The 17,349-nt window shown below is 39.9% G+C and overlaps 1 protein-coding gene across 1 annotated transcript in view; it reads right to left on the bottom strand.

Annotated features, from left to right (window-relative positions):
- PIAS4 (protein inhibitor of activated STAT 4) overlaps positions 1 to 17,349 on the bottom strand; it is a gene marked incomplete in the record, with an annotated part of 1,954,703 nt that overhangs the window by 284,640 nt on the left and 1,652,714 nt on the right. The window contains 1 exon segment of the mRNA XM_044054086.1: positions 4,027 to 4,187. Coding sequence (XP_043910021.1) covers positions 4,027 to 4,187 — 161 coding nt within the window.

The following is a 17,349-nucleotide window of genomic DNA, read 5'->3' as shown; positions in this document are numbered from 1 at the left end:
CGCATCTTTGCCTAGCATAGGAAGCAGCTGTTGAAGTGTTAGCATTATGAATTTTGGGATTACCAAAAAGGTGTTTAGAATAGAGAGGTCCAGGATAGGATGCCAGGAGCTGTCTTTTCTGGGTACCAGGAAAAGTCTTTAGTACAAACCTTGTCTCCTTTCTTCTGCTGGGACAGGTTGAATAGCCCTGACACTTAGAAGAGAGAGAACCTGCTATTGAGCCTCTGCCCACTGATGGCCAACCGTCTGGTGTTGGTAAGGTGTGGAAGTGGAATCTGTATCCTTGGAAAACTATATTTAGAACCCATTTGTCCTGGGTAATAAGTTTCCAGTTTTTTGCATGTAGGGCGATCTTTCCCCTTAAGGGAGCAGGCAGTAGAGCAGAGCTTGGAAGGTTTAAGGTTTAGCTTTGGAAGTGGGAGCCCCCCACTGCTTAGGCCTGCGAGTACCTTGAGACTGTAGCCTAGGTGGTCTGCAGTTCCTGGGTTTGGGCTGAGAAGGCCTGGAAGAGACAGGAAAGGACCAATTCTTAGAAGGCCAATGCCTACTAAATCTGGGAGGCTGTACCTGCAAGAAATCTTTAACAGTGTGCATAGATTTAGCTTTTTCCTCCATCTTTTTTAAGGACGTCTGCTTTGTTGCCAAACAGGCGGTCTTGATTTAAGGGAGCATCCAGTAATTTAGATTTAACATGATCTGGCAAATTTTGCCCCTTAAGCCAAGCATGCCTTCTAAGTACAGACCCAGTGACAGCAGCCCTGCAAGATACTTCTAAAGAGTCAAAACCACACTGCAAAGTATGTTTACCAACTTGTTCAGCAGAATGCATTAAATTCATTAAATCCTGTAATTTTTTTATTTTCAGCACAGTCAGGAATCAACATCATTTTCTGTTTAAGAAGGTCCATAATATGTTGCTGATACTTTAACCCTAATGGCCAAAGCAGCAGAAGTGTATACCTTCTTACCCCATCTCTCCAAGGCTCTGGAATCTCTATCACAGGGGGTAAGGTTTTTGGCAGTAGTAGCCTTAATGCCTTTAGGTGCTTGGGAAATCGTCCCTGGGTCCGCAGTAGGATTCTTGAAGAGGAACTTGTGAGAGTCAGGTACCCTGTAATACCGGTCAGGTTTTCTGGGAGCTGGAGGTAAAGTGTCAGGGGCCAGGCTAGATTCCAAGAAGGCATCATCTACAATGTCCAGGACAGGAAGGATAGCTAAAGGCCTGTATTGGGGGAGGAATAAGAATTCCCTAAGCCTCTTTTTGGAGTCAAGAGTAATCCTGGCTTTCCCAGCGGAAATGCTCCCTAAGAGTGTGCAAGGTTTCACTAAAAGAAAAACCTTCTGGAGGGGAAGCAGAAGGAATGGAATCCTCTGCATCAGAATCCTCAGGTAGATAAGGGAAAATCCTGGTAATCAGAAAAAAACAAATTTCAGAATCCTGACCAGAAGAATCAGAAGGAAAATCAGTTATAGGTCTCTTAGAGGGAGAAGGCTGGCTTCCCCTAATTAAAGTAATAAAGTCTTCAGCCATTCTTATTTTTTTTAGGCATATGGACCTGACCATACGGTTTGGACATCGGTTTTCTAGGCGTGGATCGATTTTTAGGCCTTGAAGAAGAAGATGGCATTGGTCTGAAATGCAAGTCTGTAGGGCTGAATACACCCTCAGAGGCCAGTGCCTGCACAGCAGTTCCAGACCCATCCAAGGTAGAGACATCCGCAGGTTCCATAGTCGAAGAAGCATCTTGCGGCACACTGGACTCCGAATGGGTCTCAGTAGAGGCCTGCGAATTTGTAGTGGGTATCCGGAGCTGCGATAGTGCCTCACTGAATATCGAACTGGCAACTAGCTTAACGGAAGCTTCGGCAGTTTTGGACCTATGTGGTCTCTGTCTATCTTTACATTTTTTCGGGATGTCGGTAGTCGGATGGCTTACCGAAGCCATTTCTGGATAGTTAAACAGAGTACTAAAATAATTTGATGCAAAAAATAAACAGATAACGAATAGTTTGGGGGCTGAATAAGGCACAAAACCGACAGCGAGGGACGTCGTGGTCTGGGCCTAAGCAAGGAATGCAGTACGAATCAAAATCTTTATGAGGTATTTGCTTTCCACAGGTAATACAATTAACTTTTACTGACATCAATTAAGACCAAGAAAAAGGATCCTGAATGGGGTACTTCGCTTTTTGAAGACTTCGGTTCTGAAACTCGAAAACGAAAATTTCAGGAGTCGGCCGACCAGCACTTGCGAACTGCTTCTGCTTCGGGCACCGAAGAGTGTAATGGCGTCAGCTGCATGTTTTATACCTAGGGTTTCCACCCCTCCATTTTTTTTTCCAGACTATCCAGAAATCAAACTGATTCTCCGGTAGTCTGGAAACACTGTACAAACTCCAGTATTCTATTTCAAAAAGGAAACAGACTATCGGAGTTTGTAAATCGGCTGATTTACTATGCTTTTTTACAGAAAAGCACAGTAAATCAGCCAAAAGCAGGTAGCAGAAATGTAAAAAGAGGGCGTTCCACGTTGGGTGATGTCCTCATGACATCACAAAATGGGTGGAATGTGGGCGGGAGAGGGGGTGGGACAGGCGAGGTTACTGGTGACACGGGGTGTGGCTTTACTCCGGTTTTAGCCATGACGAAAGGTGGCAACCCTATTTATACCCCTGATGACCTGACGTCATGGAAGAGACAGCATCCGATGCAGGAATCCAAGACTTTGATATTCAGGCTGGCTGAGGGCTACCTGCAGGCAGATAACCCAAATGTAATGACTAACAGTGAAACACGAAGAACATCTCCTATAGCCAAGGCTACTGTAACAGTGATTTAAATGCTGAACATCCATCAGTTACCCTGAGACTAACAAAAATAAAAACCATCAAAAAACAAACCCATTCAAATGAGTTTAGGCACATAGGAATATAACAGTTTATATTAAACGACAAAAAAATACTGATTTTCTTTATTCCTTAGAAAATAAAATACATGTTCTCTGCTGCCTTTGAGGGAAGCAGCATAAAAGTGTTTACACATAATTACATCAGTACCCAGTCTGGAAAACTGTACGTGAATATGTCAAACTCTGATGAGACAGGGATTTCTATACAGGAAGATTAAGCAAAATCAATTCATGTTTTTTGGCTATTCCTTCTAAATTGGTTAGTACTGAAGGGGTTAACACTGAGCGTGAGAATGAGGCAGTAGCAGAAACCAGTTCACAAAACTCTTTTACTTACTGGAAGCATAAATTGCATTTGCATCCTTAACTCAAACACTGCCCTCTGTTCCTTTAACTTATGGTGTTGATGTCTTCATAGCAAGGGCTTACAAAATAACTTTCATAATACTTTTTCTGATTTAACAGCTTAAAACCACATTTTATTACCTGGAAATGCAGATAGCAATGTAATACCTCTTAAGGGCATGAATTTTTCTATAAACTGAAACAAAAAAAAATTGTAAAAAAAAAAAAATGTAATTTCACCTTTAGTCGAGTCAGTGAACCAATTCAATGGCCCCTCTTCAGTTATGACTGTTGGACAAGTGGTGTTATAGCTACATTTACAGGGAACAAACAGAATAGTAAAAAATCATTCAAGTAAAGGCAGTTAAAAGAGCAACAATTAAAACAGCAGAGACCATCTTGGACAAAAAGCATCTCATACATACATGGGAGAAACAATGACTACTCTAGCAGAGGTTGGAGATTATCCATGCACATGCTAGAGCATCACTCTGAATCGGGAAGGCTCCCTTTCAAAGCTCAAAGCAGTGTTGTGAGTGTAGACCCATTTATGAACATCAATGCTACTAGCAAGGTGACAAGGTGGCCAGCAGCTGTGAGGGATAGGGCAGTAGTAATCAACAGGTGGGGCACAGTTAAAACAAAAATGTTACATACAGTGATTTGGGATGAATTTGTGTACTGCTAAACTGGACAGTACAATCAACACTTTCTCTTCACCCAAGTTGAGAAAGTGGGCAATAAAAAAAAATGATTTTGGTGATATGCTTACCCATCTATAATTAACTGATCATATGGTGCTGGTTTATCACATACTGGACACATCCATGTTGGTTTTTTCTCATTCATTTGCAAATAGAAAACTGCATCAAAGCACTGCAGATGTGCACAGGTGTCAGAGCGACATGGGATTGACAGACGCATTTTCACCAGCTATGGGGGGGAAAAAAAAAAGAAAAGCTTGAACACTTTAACAGAGAAAACAGTACTCAGGGCAGAGTTTATCAGAAACTGCATAACTCAACTACTCAAGTTAAAACAAAAAAATAAGGGTACAAGAGTCAGATTTCAAAAAGTTATACAGATTAAGAAACAGACTTGAAAGCAGTAAAACCTAACAAAATAGCAAAGCAAGAATTCTGTAAAAAAAAGTCTTAAGTTATGGATTTAAGACATACTTTCATTCTATGAACTTCAGAAACTTTCCACCTTCTCTTAATGTATTTAAAACCAGATATATCATATCCAGTTGCTTCTCAAAGCAAGTTATGTGCGGGTACATCCCGTACAATTCAGTTAAAGTCTGAAAGGTTGTTTTAGCCCCCCTTGAAATGCTCCTTCATTAATGCAAATCTTCTCCCTGAAGTCCCCTCTGGGGTAAGGAGCCAGAAGGCAAGGAAATCATTAAACCCCCACAACACAATTTCTGAAGAACATCATCAGTCTCATGGATGCTGGCTTATGGGATTGAGCTTTCTTCCTTTTTATAAGGACCTGCACATCAAAAGTGATGGGGCTCAGTTGCAGGGACAGGGGAAACCTTAGTCTTTTATGCAGCCATCTATTTCACAAAGTTTTAACAGCTGAAAATGTGAGCAGAAATTCATTGGGGCCATTATCCCCAAGCCTGCCTCTATATCCAAAAGTGATAGGCCATGGAAGAGAGTTTATATTATTTCGTCAAAGTGACTACCAGAACACCTTATGGAGCTACCCCCCCACACACACACACTCTCTAACTAAATATACCAACTCTGAGATTACACTACAGTGGGGAAAGGAGCAAATTCCAGATAGCCAGCAAGATTTTTCCCCTGGTAAGAAATCTGCTTAAACAAACATTTGACAAAATTAGCATTCAGTGGATTAAGTTTGATGAATACGTGTTAAACGGGTAATCGCTTCGACGAAATGATATAGACCCAGAAAAATGAAAATATTACCAGTGGGGTCAGATGGCCTGAAAAGATCAGTAACTGTGGCCACCTAGTTAGGTATCTCATATATACAAACGAGGTAGGAATAACCTTCACCATCTGAACCTTGAACTGTATGGCCAGCAGTTCACAGACTGGGATCATCTAGATGTGACAGAAAATGAAACCAGAATCTGGTCCACGAGAGAAGGCATGGGCCCCACTTTCAGCCTCCAAAAGCCACATCGGCAGATGGCCATGCTTTAGACTTTGGGGGGAAAGGGTTTAGTAACTGGTGCCACAGATCTGTGTGGATTTAACGTGTGTGTGTGTGTGGGGGGGGGGGGGGTCAAAGGATTTGCACATCTTGCACACTTCCTAGGTTAACTGTAAATAGTTATCTGTTACTGTACATAGATACTGATAGTTATTCTTTATAGACGGTGTGTGCACTGCATACATACTATTCAAATCTGTGCATTTCACAATGCCTCATTTAAGTTTTATCTACCGTTTACAAAACTGTTAGTTACACCTGTACAGGCTGCGCCTAAAAGTGGTCCATCTAGATTAGTAAGCTACCTCTAAGAATAAATAAAACAAAACTTTCCAGAGAATATATTACTTTGTGGCTTTTTTTCACTTTTGTTATTACCACCGCTTGAAGATCATCCAACCATCTTTGAAGAAGCAACAGCCCCCTGAACTACAATTAGCTCTTTATACTCAAACAGGCCTTGAGAGTTTTTGTTCAATTTAAGTTTTTGTTTGATCAATCTTAAGTTTCCTTATGTTCTTCACTCAAGCAAGAATGGAACTACACACAAATTATAAGCAAAGATATAATAACCACAGTCACACTTGCGGCTATTTTTATTTATTTATTTGTTTTTTTTTTTGGGGGGGGGTGTTATGGGTCTCAGAATCTGAAGCAAAACACTAGAGTCCAAAACTGACAAGATAAAAGTACAGTTCTGTAAGTTGCACTTCCCCATAACAGTATAAAGTTTGAATTCCTCTCTGCTGCAGTAACCTTTAGGCTATATGGACTGTGTCTTGCCCAGGACAACAGGCCAGCTTCCAGCAGCTCTGTCTCCATCCCCCATGTCCACTTTGACTGCTTAGTCCTGAGGGAAAATTCAGCAGTCCAAGTGTAAAATCTTAGGACTTTCTTGCCCAAACACTAAGTAGTGCACATAGTCTGGTCTATAAAAACAATAACCAAACCATTTTTGAAAAAAAACAGCTATATACAATAAGAGGTGGATGAAGGGTTGGAGTGGCTACTGCAGCAGTCAGGAATTCAAACATCTACTGTTATGGGCAAGTGCGATTTGCACTGTATCAAATAAATCATTCCCACTATTGCAGTAGCCTTTTGGTTATATGTTCTGATTAAAGTCAATCCAACCTTGGAGGAAGAATGATGTGTGTCCAGGATCCACCAGGGAATGGTCTTAGCAAAGCCAGTCCACGGCAGAGAAAAAGGATCTAGTTTACAATGCCTTGTAAACATCTGCACAGAGGGCCATGTAGCTGCCTCTAGAATACTTCTACAGTCAAATCCCTTTCCAATATGTCAGGTAAGACAAGGCCTTGATACTGCCAAGAACAAGTTTAAAATGGTGAGCATAACAAAAGGCAATAACCAAGGACAATCATCTGGAAAGAGTGTTTTGACTTGGTGAACACTCAGGGGCAGTGGTGAAACTGAATTGATAATCATCTCCTAGCCATTAATGCAGAAAACTCCTGGACCACCTCTATCATTATATGATGGCAGGCATCCTTGAGGTCGATCGGGCACATCCAGTTTTCCTTCCTCAGTAACGGTAATATGGACTGCACTGTGACCATCAGGAATTTGGTCCATTTTTAAAAAAAGGACAGAGCTTGTGGCGACTCGTGGCAATGCCGGTGTCAGGGGCTCAGTATATTCCATTGGTCGCACTGGAGAGCAGCCTCATAGAAATGTTAGCAATGGATTATAAGGTGGGCAATTGAATCTCCAAAGACTTCTGACACTCCAGAAGCTGCTGAGTCTTAATAACCCCTGACACTTAGAACATACTGTCCCCACTGAAGTCTGGTTAAGTTAACTAGATAGTTCAGCTCCCTCAGTGCAAACATGGTTGAGGCACAGCAGCACTTTCCTAAATGGTCCAAAGCTCGAGATGAGTTCTCCTCTGAAATGTCCTCCTTAGTGGCCATTGCCACTATGGCTGCATTTTTGAAATTCCCAGGGAGAAAGGGAAGAGGCAGGGACCCTGGCGAGGGGAAAGGGCTTGGCATACTGACCCAACAGGGATGTGCTGTCCCAGAGCAGAATGAAGAACGGTCACAGGTGTCAATGTGAAAGAAGGGGGAAAACTCATTGTACTTGACTATTCCCTTTCCTGGCAGAAGACAATTCTTTATATGATGTCAAAAGCAGAAGCAGGCTGACCAGAGCTAAAGGACCTAGGAACCAAGGATGCCTGAAATTCCAGTGGTGCTGCATCCTATTTCTACGATGAGACCACAGCTGAGCTAGACGGCATATGCTCTGAGCAGAAGGGACATACACAAAGCTGGAATCGAACCAGATTAAGACGCACCTGCCTCGACCAATTGAATCCAGAGTCTGATCAGCTCCAACATGGCCACAGTCAAGGAAACCAGGGTAGGAGCTGGATTAAACCAAGCCGTCAGATCAGACCTGAAGATAGGGAACACAACCGGGCCATAGGGAGGAAATCAAGCTGGGTGACAGCCCAGAGTTGAACAACATCAACCACAATGCTATAAGCAAGGTAAATCACCCTGTTGCAATGTTTCAAGTGGCTATGTTGTGAAATTTACCTGGACATTTTCTTTCAGAGAATGAATTTGCTGTGTTAATCCAGGGTTTAATATTTATACCTATGGTTCTTCCACGGTTGCATGAATTGAAATGCGATATTTTTAAATTTTGCAGGAAGTTGCATTTGAAATATTTTAAAGATGTAAACAATGAGGTTAAAGAAAGTGTTTTAGATAGCAGCAGTAGCACTTTAAATGAGTTTCTATTCATGCGATTCTTATATTGAGTTTAATGCTTACTGTTCTTTGATAGAAGTCATGTTAAACACAATTAACATTTATTCCAACTGTTTTAAAATAAGGTATTATACATTTCTCTGAAATGCTTAATTTTGCTGTGAATAATATTTAAAATTTAAAAAGAAATGTATAACATTAATTACAATTTAACATTATTAGAATGAAAGTCATTGAAAGCATTAAGTAACAGAAGTGATTTAATTTTTAAGCTTGCTGACAAAGGCAATAAAAGCTGGTGATCATGTCGTACCATCCAGTATTTAGCTATGTGCCAGGATCATTTCATGGATACTAATGTTTATGAAAGGTTTATAACCTTATGTATGAAAATGCATTAAAGGAGTATGAAAATTTGTTGCACAAGGGCTATAGAGGCTAGGCTATTTTTCTGAGGAAGACATCAAAAAAAGTTTAGTGCATAAAATTAGCTTTTTTTTTTTTCTCTTTACAAACATCCCTAATGACCATATGGAAAACTGCAAACAAAGGGGTTAAAATAAGGTAAAGGTGGAAATGCTTAAGAGCTTTCTGGTGAGGTTATGTAATGTTCTCCTTTTAAAACATTTCATGCTCATTTTTATAGCTGCCAGACCAAAGCCCTCCAATAACATGGACAAAGCTATACACCCTTAACATACTAGACATATTTTTCAGGTGAGATGCAAATTAAGTCTCTGAATGAACACTCCTACCACTGCTGCTCTGGAACTTCCAGTTACATAACCATAACAAATAAAAACTTTAAAGACATTGTCGTTGTGCAAGTTCAGTCGCCATAACAGTGCATACATGAGTACAGGTCTCACTCTTGCAGTATTAACCAGGAATAAGGGAAGGATGTCATCTGCCGATCTGGTACAGCTTCCACTGCTTTGTAGACATCTCCTTGGAGGTGAAGGTGCAACATGAAGGTCATTTCAAAACCTTCATGAGTAGTCCACACAGAAGCAAGGACTGGATACCTCCCCCCTGCAGGTTTATCTACTATGTCACTACAGTATTTTCTGAAGTCACCTGAAGGATCCCTAGGTGCAAAACTATCCTGAATGCCCTGAGGGCCAAGATAGTATTTAAATATCTTTATTAAATCACAATTAAAAAAAAACAGTAAAGTAGGTACACAAATATAAAAAGAAAAAAACATTTTAACGTGCAGTACACACTTGAGCAATCACTGAAATCCCTTGCATAAATTGTTCAATTGCTTCCTTTCCTTAAGCCTTAACCCTCCTGCTGAACTATTATGTGAATACTGAGCGTACAGACTTCAATTCTATGCAATTTAATTTTTTTACTTTTTTCTAGCCATCTTGCATCCAGTTCTTTTATTTCCTTTACAATAGTCATTACTTCAGTTAGTTGGTTTGAATTTTAATTTCAGTTTTCTAGTAACTGCTTTTTTTGGCAGCCAGCAGCATTAAACTTAGTAAGGCCTTACTATGTCTAGGCAATTCAGAGGCTATGCCACTGCTCAAAATAATTTCCATGGTTACAATTTGCTCCTCCAAGCATTTCTGTCAAAACAATTTGAAAGGAAATTTTAAAATCTGCCAAGCAGTTACATTCCCAAAGCAAATTCCTAATTACCACTTTTTTCCCACTATACTGCTATCTACCAGAAGAAAATTTCCCGGAACTGTGCTTGGGGTATTAACATAATTATACAAACACTTCTAAACAAAAATCCGAAACCTTCAGGACTTTGCTGCATGACTTGCTGCTGAGTTTTGCTTAGAAGTGTTTTGGAGCCACAAAGACTTCTTTCTAATGTTCTTTGGTAAACTGCCTTTTCAGTCCCTCCCCAATCTTTCCCAACGTCCTCTGACTAATCAAGATCATCCCCCTTCTGTTATAACATCAGCTAAACACACTAGCATAGCTGGTCTTTCATTTTAGTACTCCCTATCCCTTACTGATAATACATTCCATTCAGTCACTAGGATGGAAGGCAGTCTTGAAACCCACAGTCCAAACTTCTTGCTCAACCCCATCCCACTCTATTAAACCTTTCTCTCCATAGTTGTACTTGCTCCCAATACCTTGGTTCCTTTGCAAAGTTTCTCCTGGAAAGTAGAGCTCCGTCTAATTATTTTCTGTACCCATACTTGCAGTCATCCCTATTGGTAAAATGTCCTTTCATTAACATGTTGGTTTAATTCTTAGACTACTTTCTGCTACTTTTAGGAGTATAATATTCTGTACGAATGCTACTGCTCTTCTTAAGAACCGGAATCCAAAACCCTAATCACTCACTTCTTGAACTCCCCTGGTTAATCATTGCCTTCCACTGAGTTATAAAGCTTCTCCATGTGTTACATACACGAGCCTCAGCTGGGTAGCTCTAAAGTATCCCTTCAAATTAGGCAGTCCTTGATCATCTTTATTATGGTCAGGAAAATCAACTCACTTATTACAGTCCACAGCTTCTTATGCTGATAAAAATATGCTTGATCTACATATAAAATGAAAGGAATTAACACAGTTTCTTGACTTGGATCTTACTACTCAAGAGATTCCAGTTTCTCAGTTTTTGTATCCACTTCAGTCTCTTCCTATATATCCCCTCAGCTGCCATAACAGAATCCCTTTTAGTCATGCACCTAAATACTTCATGTCCCCATAAATACAGGTATTGGTTAAGCAATGTGTGTGGGGGGCAGGTAGTTTACCCCTATAGTGCATGTTTTATCTTCATTAATTTAATATCCAGAAAATATCTAAAAATGTCAGTGTTCCAAAAAACGGAAGCGTCCTTTTCTGGATTTATCAAACAAAAAATATCTTCAAGTAGGAACAACATCAGAGTACCATACAAGTTATATCAGTTAACTTGTGAACAACCTATTTGCTTTGCCAGTGACTAACTAAAAGAAAGTAACATAGAAAGATGATACAACCCTGTCTGGTTTCTCAGCTGAAACACAGCCACCCTCCCACCTTAATTCTTGCCTTCAACCCTTCACATATTTTCCTAATTAACCCTATCATTCTATCATGGACTGCAAAAGCTTCCACTGCCCTAGTCATAAAAATCCCATAAGACTCTACTGAATGACTTCCCTGCATTTAGACCCAGCAATAATAGCGGCACAATCTTATATTCTGCTCCCCTCTAGATCTCAGATCTGTTAATGTTATCAAATGTTTGTCTACATATCTACCAATTTTGAAAACGCATTTGATATTCTCTTAAGTATGGACACATTTTATAATTGTGGTTTATAAAGTACAGTTGTGTACACTTACCATAAATGTAGATGTTAGAGTGTATTTACTGTTGCAGTCATTACATTTGGGTAATCTGCTGGCAGGTTGCCCTAAGTCGGCCTGAATTCCAAAGTCTTAGGTCCTGTGTCGGTTGCTGTCTTCTCTTCCATGACGTTAGGGGTATAAAACATGCAGCAGGCACCATTTTCTTTAGTTTTTCTTGCCCCCGATGTCAGGTGCCCCCAAAAAGGTAGCAAAACCTATATATTATATATATATATATACATATATATATATATATATATATATATATTATATATATATATATAGATATATATATATATATATATATATATATATATATATATATATATATATAGATACACACATGCATCAATATAAACTTTACCTTCATCTACAAGCAAATACACCCACATAGGTTGTAGAAGATAGAGAAGGAAAGATAAACTTCAGAATGACAGGGGGATGGCGGAAGGGTAACCTGGACTGCAACAGTGAGTACACTCGAACATCAAAATTTATGGTAAGTGTACAAACTTGTACTATGTTCTTCGTGTTTCACTGTTGGTCATTACATTTGGGTAGAATCCCAAAATCTATGGTTGGGAGGCTGGAGCTAAACAGCATTAGGTGGGGCTATAAGGCCCTGCAGCAGAGGCAAATGGTAATGCTTTGTAAAGGTGTGAACAGAACTCCAAGTAGCAGCCTCTAGAATGTCTTTGGTTGGTACTCCTCTGAGAAAGGCTGCTGAAGTAGCTGCAGCTCTGGTGGAATGAGACCTAATGTCCTTAGGCACAGGTTTACTATGGTGTAAGTAGCAGAAACGGATGCAGTGGCTTATCCACTTTGAAATTGTCTGCTATGAAATAGCCTTGCCTTCTGATCCTGCAGCATATGACACTAGTAATTGCTCAGTTTTTCTTAGAGCTTTTGTCCTACTCAAGCAGAATCTTAGCTGTCTGTGTACATCCAAGGAATGCAGAATTCTCTCCCCCTTGTTATGCGGATTTGGATAAAAAGTTGGCAGATGAATTGCTTGGTTAAGAGCCACACTGGAAACCACCTTAGGCATAAAAGTAGGATTTGTCCTCAGACACCCTATCTGGGTAAAATATGATAAAAGGCTCTACAGACATGAGGGCCTGTAGCTCTGAAACGCTTCTTGCTGAAGTAATTGCTAGTACCAGAGCTGTTTTCCATGATAAGAACTTTAGATCAGTGGTAGCAGCTGGTTCAAATGGAGGCAGGGTGAGCTTTTCCAACACATAATTGAGGTCCCATGCAGGTAATGGTGATCTTCTAGGAGGCTTTAAATTTTTAGCTTCTCTAAGATACTGCTTTAGTAAAGGATGGTAAAAGATTGGTGGCTCTGTATTGTAATGAGCCGAAATAACAGAGGCATGGATTTTGATTGATGAGAAAGACAGGCCTTTGTCAAGCATCTCAGTTAAGTATTGTAATATCTGATGAATATTTGGTTCTGCTGTATCAGTTCCCTGTGCTTGATTCCAAGCACAGAATCTCTTCCATTTGTCAGCATAACATTTTCTAGTACTAGGCCTTCTGGCTTTCAAAATGACATCCATCACAGCTTTACTGAGAGGTGTTGTTTGTATGACTACATGATTAGCCATACGGCCAAGTTCAGTGTCTGTAGTTGATTGTGCAGGATCTGATTGTTTTGCTGGGACAGTAGCTGTGGTCTTTGAGGCAAGGTCCAAGCTGGGTATTGAGCCAAGTTCCTTAGGATTGGGTACCAGTATTGGCATTGCCAGTCCAGGGCAATTAATATCATCTTTGGCTTCTCTTGTCTGACTTTTAGGAGGACCTTTGGTAGAAGAGGCAGAGGAGGAAAGGCCTAAACTGATAGGTTTTTCCAACTGAAGGATAGGGTATCCACTTTCCATGCTTGTCTGTGATACGTCCTTGTGCAGAATCTTTTCAAATGATAATTTTGAGGAGAGGCAAATAGATCTATGTCTGGGTGCCCCCATTTCTCAGTTATCATGCCGAAGACTTGTGGATTTAGTTTCCACTTGTGAGGATCCATAAGGTTTCTGCTTAAATCGTCTGCCAGAGTGTTTTGTTTCCCTGGCAGGAATTGAGCTTGAAGATGTATTTGGTAGGTCAAAGCTGTGTCCCACAGTGCCATGGCTAATCTGCAAAGGGGGATACGAGTGTTTGCCCCCTTGCTTGTTTATATACCACATGACTGTTGTGTTGTCCGTCTATCAGTAGTTCTGAATGAAGCAAGTCCTTGAAGGCTGTTATGGCATTTTGAACAGCTAGCATCTCTTTCTGGTTGATATGTTGATGCATCTGTTTTGGTGTCCATAAGCCCTGAATGCATCTTCCTGCCATGTGGGCCCCCCAGGCATAATCTGATGCGTCTGTTCAGGTTTGGCTGGCAGGGGGTAGAGTGAAGGGCAGTCCCATGTTTGGTGACATGCCTTTGCCCACCATAGAAACTCCTGTTACAGGCAGGGAATGAGAGGAATCATTGTTTCCAGACTGTGTGAATGTTGACTCCATAAACTTTTTAGGTACCATTGAAATTTCCTCATATGCAGTCTTGCATATGGAATTAGTAGGATGCAGGATGCCATGAAGCCCAGAGCCTGCAGAATTTGCCTTGCAGAAGACTGGGTTTTTGTTGCCATCAGTTTGAAGTAAGCAGTCAGTTGCCTTTGCTTGTCTGGCGTGAGTTAAGCCATCTGGGCAGTTGTATCCAAGCTTGCACCAAGGAATGTTATCTTTTGAGGGGGTATCAGTTGTGATTTATTTTCGTTTAATGTGTACCCTAGGCATGTTAGAAGCCTTTTAACAAACACCAGGTGTCAGAGAAGAGTGCCCTTGTTCTCTGCTTGAATGAGACAGTCGTCCAAGTAAGGATATATCTGTATACTTTGTCTGCAAAATGCAATTACTGGTGCCAGGCACTTTATAAAGACCCTGGGCGCAGTAGATAAGCCAAAGAGCAGTGCAGAGAATTGGTAATGCATTAAGCCAGCCTTGAATCTGAGGTATCTTCTGCACGATTGTCTTATTGGGACATGCAGGTATGCCTCTTTTAGGTCTAAAGTTACCAGCCAAGCATTCTTGCCCAGCATGGGCAGAAGCTGCTGCAAAGTCAGCATCTTGAATTTTGTCTCGAGTAAAAACCTTGTCCTTTTTCCTGTTCTGGTACTGTCTGAATGGCCCCCATATCCATGAAGGACATAACCTGTTTCTGTGCCTCTACCCATTGAATTTTTGGCAGACCTGGCCAACTAGTTGTTAATGATGTGTTGAATAAACTCTATGACCCAGGTGATGGGTCATTTCCTGAATGTTTACACCCTGATGGCATTCTGTAATAAATTTCACTCTATTCATTCTTCTGTGTTTAATTTGTCTAGCAAATGTTTGTCTAAGGAACACTTAAATGCGTTATGTAAAGGTTTTACATTCATCCCTTTTCAAAGGGTGAATTTACCTAATGTGTTACTGGATTTAAGACTATATACCAGAAAGTTAAATCTGAAATTGAATTTTGAAGTGAATAATAATGCTTGTGAACCTGATAGTTCTCAAACCCTAAGTTCTCAATCCCTTAGCACCCAATCCTCTGGAGTTTCCTCTACTTCTAGTGGCAGCTTTGACCAGTCTTTGCCCAGAAAAAAAGAGTTTGATCAATCCTCCCTTAAATAATACATTAATGACTTTAAGGGTTTGTGAAGAGGATTTTAGAAACGTAGTTGCGCACAACTCCACTGATAAATGGTTCAATTTATCTACCGATGAGAGAAAAGCCATGTCTGACTTGACTTGTGATGAAAATGTGAGAGTCATGAAGGCTGATAAAGGTACTGGTATAGTTATGGACCAACTAAGATACGTCAACAAGATTAATGATGAACCATGTAATGATGATTGTTATGAGAAAGTGTCCCTTGATACTGTATACTCCAATTTTGAACGCATTGGTAAAAAGTTAGTCTTTACTGGATGATTTTTTTTTATTATAGAAGAAGAAATTGAGTTTATGTCATCTCCGAACCCTTGCTTAGCTAAACTTTTTGGCATTCCCAAGGTTCACAAGAATGAGAAGGATCCTCTGTTTAGGTTAATTGTTTCTAATAAACATTCAAAAACAGACAATATATCACATTATATTGATTTTGTCTTAAATCATTTGGTACAAGCCACTCCCTACTATATCAGGGATTCGTGGGACTTCTTAAATATGTTGTTTGATACTGATTTGGACTTTTCTAAATGCATTTTAGTCACATGAGATGTAGTTGCGTTGTATAATACCATTCCCCATACTGATGGGTTAAATTATGCTAAACATTTTTTGTTTAAATATGTTAAATTTCCTAAAATGAGAATTCATACATTACATACCCTCATGTCTTTGGTATTGAAAAATATTTTTTTTCCATTTTCAAGACAATATTTACAAGGAGGTTAGACTGGTGGTGCTGCAGTAACGTTTTCGCCTCACAGTTAGACGTTGCCCGTTCGATTCGAAGTTAGAGCGTCTTCTGTGTGGTGACATCCGTGAATGGGCATTCCTTCGTTGAAGGTTGTGCATTAGGACCGGCAAGCCAGCACGCAAAACTCTACTGCCAATCATTAAAAGACCGGAGTTCCGCTGTGGCGACCCCTAACCGGGAAAAGCCGAAAGACGCAAACAATTTACAGGCAGGTTAGAGGTATTGCTATGGGGTCAAAGATGGTCCCAGCATTTGCTAATCTCGTTTGAGTGAGTGGGTGGTTGATGCTCTTGTACATTTGTCTGGGTACCATTCTTTGAAGTTTTACAAGAGATACATAGATGATATTTTTTTTCTGTGGGAGGGTGGTGGTAGTCAGCTAGAAGCTTTTGTAGAATCTCTCTCAGAAAGCATTGTTTTTTTGAAGTTTGTTATTGCGGACAAAGGCCTAGAAGTTTCCTTTTTAGAAACCAACATTTGTATGGATAGACATAAGAATTGTTTTAATTGCACTGTCCATAGAAAAGTGACTTCTCATAATAATTACCTGGACTTCAATAGTTCCCACCTCTTTTTTTATGAAGAGGAATGCGCTCAGAGGACAATTTATTAGAATCTCCAGGCTAACTAGTGAGGATGCTGACTTTGAAAAGGAATCAGACTTTTTGTCACATCTTTTCTTACAAAAGAATTCCCCAGTTTCCCATATTAACGAGGTTTGGAACAGTATTAGATTGGACAGACAGGTTAAATTTAGACATAATTTGAAATATGGTTTCACTACAGTCTCTAATTGTCCAGATCACACTACACAGATCACACTACACACTCTCCACGTTTTAAGCTTCTCGTTACCTATTTGTAGGGATACGAAAGCTTTGAGAAGTATCCTAGGAGACAATTGGAGGATTTTAGTTAGTGACCCCAATATCAGGTTTTCTCTTGGTAATGAGCCTTTATTTTCTTTTAGAAGGACTAGAACTTTAAAGTCCCATTTTGAGAATAAAGATCTTCCTTTTTTGCTGTCAATTTCTTCAACACTTGCTAAACCATCAGGTATGCATAAATGTGGCAAATGCGTATGTTGCAAATACATTTTTGGTGATAAACACTACTCCATTACCCATTGTAAAGTAAAGGTACCTCATTAAGCTGATATTTAACATATATATATTTTTGATAGGTTTAAAACACTTGAACCTACAATTGTGGCAATAGCTAGTTTTTTACATAGAATTGTTTACATTGCTCTGCTCCCAGCATGATTCCACTGCCTATTTGCTGTTAATAGCTAGTACTCACAAGCTGATATTTAACATATCCTGTTTTACAGGTTTATGTTGTTTTTTCCTATGACATCATGTTTTAATTTTAATTTAAATTTTTATT

This window comes from Protopterus annectens, chromosome 13.part0 (assembly GCF_019279795.1).
Source record: "Protopterus annectens isolate FY-2018-M chromosome 13.part0, PAN1.0, whole genome shotgun sequence".
NCBI classification, from domain to species: domain Eukaryota; kingdom Metazoa; phylum Chordata; order Ceratodontiformes; family Protopteridae; genus Protopterus; species Protopterus annectens.
Note: the sequence above shows the minus strand (reverse complement) of the source record. Positions and strands in the feature narration are given on the sequence as shown.